This window comes from Buceros rhinoceros, unplaced genomic scaffold (genome assembly GCF_000710305.1).
Source record: "Buceros rhinoceros silvestris isolate BGI_N320 unplaced genomic scaffold, ASM71030v1 scaffold20850, whole genome shotgun sequence".
Taxonomy (NCBI): Eukaryota; Metazoa; Chordata; class Aves; order Bucerotiformes; family Bucerotidae; genus Buceros; species Buceros rhinoceros.
In genome coordinates this window covers 5991-8779 of record NW_010388126.1, presented here as the reverse complement: position 1 = coordinate 8779, position 2789 = coordinate 5991, and the positions used below count along the sequence as shown (strand labels likewise).

The following is a 2789-nucleotide window of genomic DNA, read 5'->3' as shown; positions in this document are numbered from 1 at the left end:
CCCGAGGGGCGCCCCCTGCCCCTGAACGTCGCGTTCGGCGGCTCAGAGCTGGTGTCTTGCAGAGCCTACGACAAGGAGCGTGCTGCCTCCCAGACCCACCGCACCAACCTGCGGCTGGGGGACGGCTGCTCCAGGTTCTGCCCCTCGACCTCCGAGCTCTTCCCAGCACACAGCCCAGGTAGGGTGAGCCTGTGACACGAGGTGACATGTACAAACCGTTCCTGAACAGCAGGTTTTATCCCTTGGTTTTAGAGATATAATCATAGATAAAGATACAATCCATTCAGAGAATACATTTAGGATTCTGTATTTTTAATGTTTTATAGTTTGTATGTGCTCAGCATCAGTGTGGTCCCTTGAGGCTCTGTTTCACCCTCACTCTGTGTCCCAGGCAGGTTAAGTCGCTGTATTCAGCTCTGCTGCAGGGGGAGAAGCTGCTGTAGCTATAAATTGTTCAGAATCCGGCGTCCTCTGACACTCTTCACTCTCGCTTTTGCCAGAGCCTGTGACTATTGCCCGTCCAAACAAATACGCCTCGTCCATCCCCAGAGGTGATGAAGACCCTGAGAGAAACCAAGCATCGGCAAGAACAACTACCCAGCTCTCCTACCCGGAGGTGTGTGCCCAGCCTTGCCACGGGCGTGTTCCTGGCAGGGGACCCGCACTCCTTTAACGGGCCCTGCTCTGGCATCTAAAGCCAACGCTGTTGTCCCTGCTGCCCACTCCGGGCTGTGCGGGGTGTAATGGGCAACATGGTGCCTTTCCCCTGAAGCCGCTCTTGTGTCCTCCAGCCCCGCGGGTGGAACCTCACCCCGAAGCCTGACTTGCTGCTCCGGAAACATCAAAGCAGCATCTGCTTGGGAGACAAGAGCTCGGGCTCCCATTTCTTCAGCACGACGCAACAGGCGGACTATGGGCCACCCCGCCAGAGCCCGAGGGTGATGGCAGACAGCAAGAGCCACCGCAAGAGCCACATCCCCTTCAGCTACCAGAGTAAGGCCACGCTGCTCAGGCTGGCGAGGGGCCAGCTGAAGCTGTAGCTGCTCGCTGCCAGCACGCAGCGATGTTGAGCCTGTTCAGGGGAGGTGGATGATCGCTGGGACACGAACCAGTGGCTTCATCTTCCTCCCTTGCTACAGCTGTTTTTAGAAGCTGTTTTGCATTTGCACTTGGGAGGAAGGAGGGGATTCTGACCAAACACGGTGCTTATGCAACCTCAGGAAGGGATGCGGTTAGAGCTGCTCGGGGAAGGCATTAAGACAATCCCCCTCTGCCGCTGCCTCCTGTTTCTGATGGCCAGCACTCTGCAGCTGAGGGGTCCCCCTGGGCCATGTGGCTGCGTTCAGGCCGTTTGCTTCACTGCATGTGGAGCAGATTGCAGCTGAGTTATCTTTTCCTCGGCCCCGAGCTCCTGAGGCAGCTCCCTAAGTAGAGTGGAGTGATATTCCTGTCGGTGCCATGTGGGTTTCCTCATTTACCTCCTCACCCCGAGAACTGTCCTCTGTCTGGGCAAAGGTTTTCAGCAACATGCTGATGGCAAAGCCTGGCTTTTCCTCTTGTTAACGGAATCCACACATTTCATGACCGCGAGTTGAACTGCAAAACTTTTCTGATGTTGCCTCCTAATTTACTGGCTTGAATTTTATTTTTATTTCAATTCCACCTGTCAGAAGATGAACATTTTGTCACAACCATGCAGGCCATGCTGGTCCCACACAGGCAGCAGAAACAACGGCTCCCTGAAGACATGCTGCAGCAGGTACAGCCTTGATAGGCTTGGACATACCACGGGGCAGCTTGAGGAAGTGGGATTATACCAAGCAAAGCTGTAGCCTCCCCATTAACATCATCAGTTTTGGGATGTGCTCTTGAGATGGGACAGACGTGCCTCACTCACACCCTGTCTGCCTCCAGCCTCAGGTAAAGGCTCTGTGGGGAGCAGATTTGTAGCTGAGAAACGTCATTGGAGGGAGAGGAAGAACAAGCAACAAGAAAATCCCTGAGCCAAGGAAAGTTAGAGGAAGAGGGGAGGCGATTCTGGTCCCCCCCCAGAGGATGAGGGAAGGAACATGAGCACGGCCAGAGGTGTCCAGCCAGGGGAAGCAGCTCTTTGAAGCACCAGTAGAGCAGGTTGTGCATCTGCCGGGGAGCGAGGATGCAGGCAGGCACGAGCTGCGGCTGCCTAGGGGTTCACCCCTCAGGTAGCCACACGGGGCTGAAGCAAAGGGGCTGCCAGGTTCCTCAGTACCACCTGCCTCTTCCACAGCCCCGTTCCCATGTGCTGAAAGCTCTTCTCTCTCCTCAGATCAAGTGCTCCCACCTGGGTCTACCCTGGAGGGTGCAGAACCAGTTCAGGACTGAGCAGAAGGATGAATTCACCCCCAAGTCCAGAGGCCCAGCAGAAATCCAAAAGGCAAACTCCCAAGTGAGCTGCGTTCCCCTGGGATCCCTGAAGAGCTACTGTCCCCAGAGGACGGTGCTCTCTGCACCGTGATGTTGTCCCATCTTCAGTGACTGCCTGGAGCCGCCCGCACCGTGGGCTGCCTGCACAGCATGTCACCCGTGCCCGGCTCTTGGCCCCTCTGGGTGTTATTACAGAGAACATTTACTTCTCAGATTGAATGAGGACACAAGAAGGTGTTGTAAGAGCAAGAATAAACACTGGGAGATTAGCCCAAAGGCGTGGGCGACATCTCTGGATTGCGAGACCCACCGAGAGCCTCTCGGCCGGGGCTGGGGCAGAGGGACGGAGGTGGGGTAGGGGGGAGCTCAGGAAAAGGGCAGGAGAT

At 56.0% G+C, this 2789-nt stretch overlaps 1 protein-coding gene across 1 annotated transcript in view; it reads left to right on the top strand.

Moving 5' to 3' along the window:
* The window catches only part of LOC104501241 (chromosome unknown open reading frame, human C19orf45), a gene marked incomplete at both ends in the record, with an annotated part of 5190 nt that overhangs the window by 526 nt on the left and 1875 nt on the right, over nucleotides 1-2789 (top strand). The window contains 5 exons of the mRNA XM_010145022.1: nucleotides 7-178; nucleotides 501-616; nucleotides 792-993; nucleotides 1674-1759; nucleotides 2306-2476. Coding sequence (XP_010143324.1) covers nucleotides 7-178; nucleotides 501-616; nucleotides 792-993; nucleotides 1674-1759; nucleotides 2306-2476 — 747 coding nt within the window. The remainder of the gene's footprint in view (nucleotides 1-6; nucleotides 179-500; nucleotides 617-791; nucleotides 994-1673; nucleotides 1760-2305; nucleotides 2477-2789) is intronic.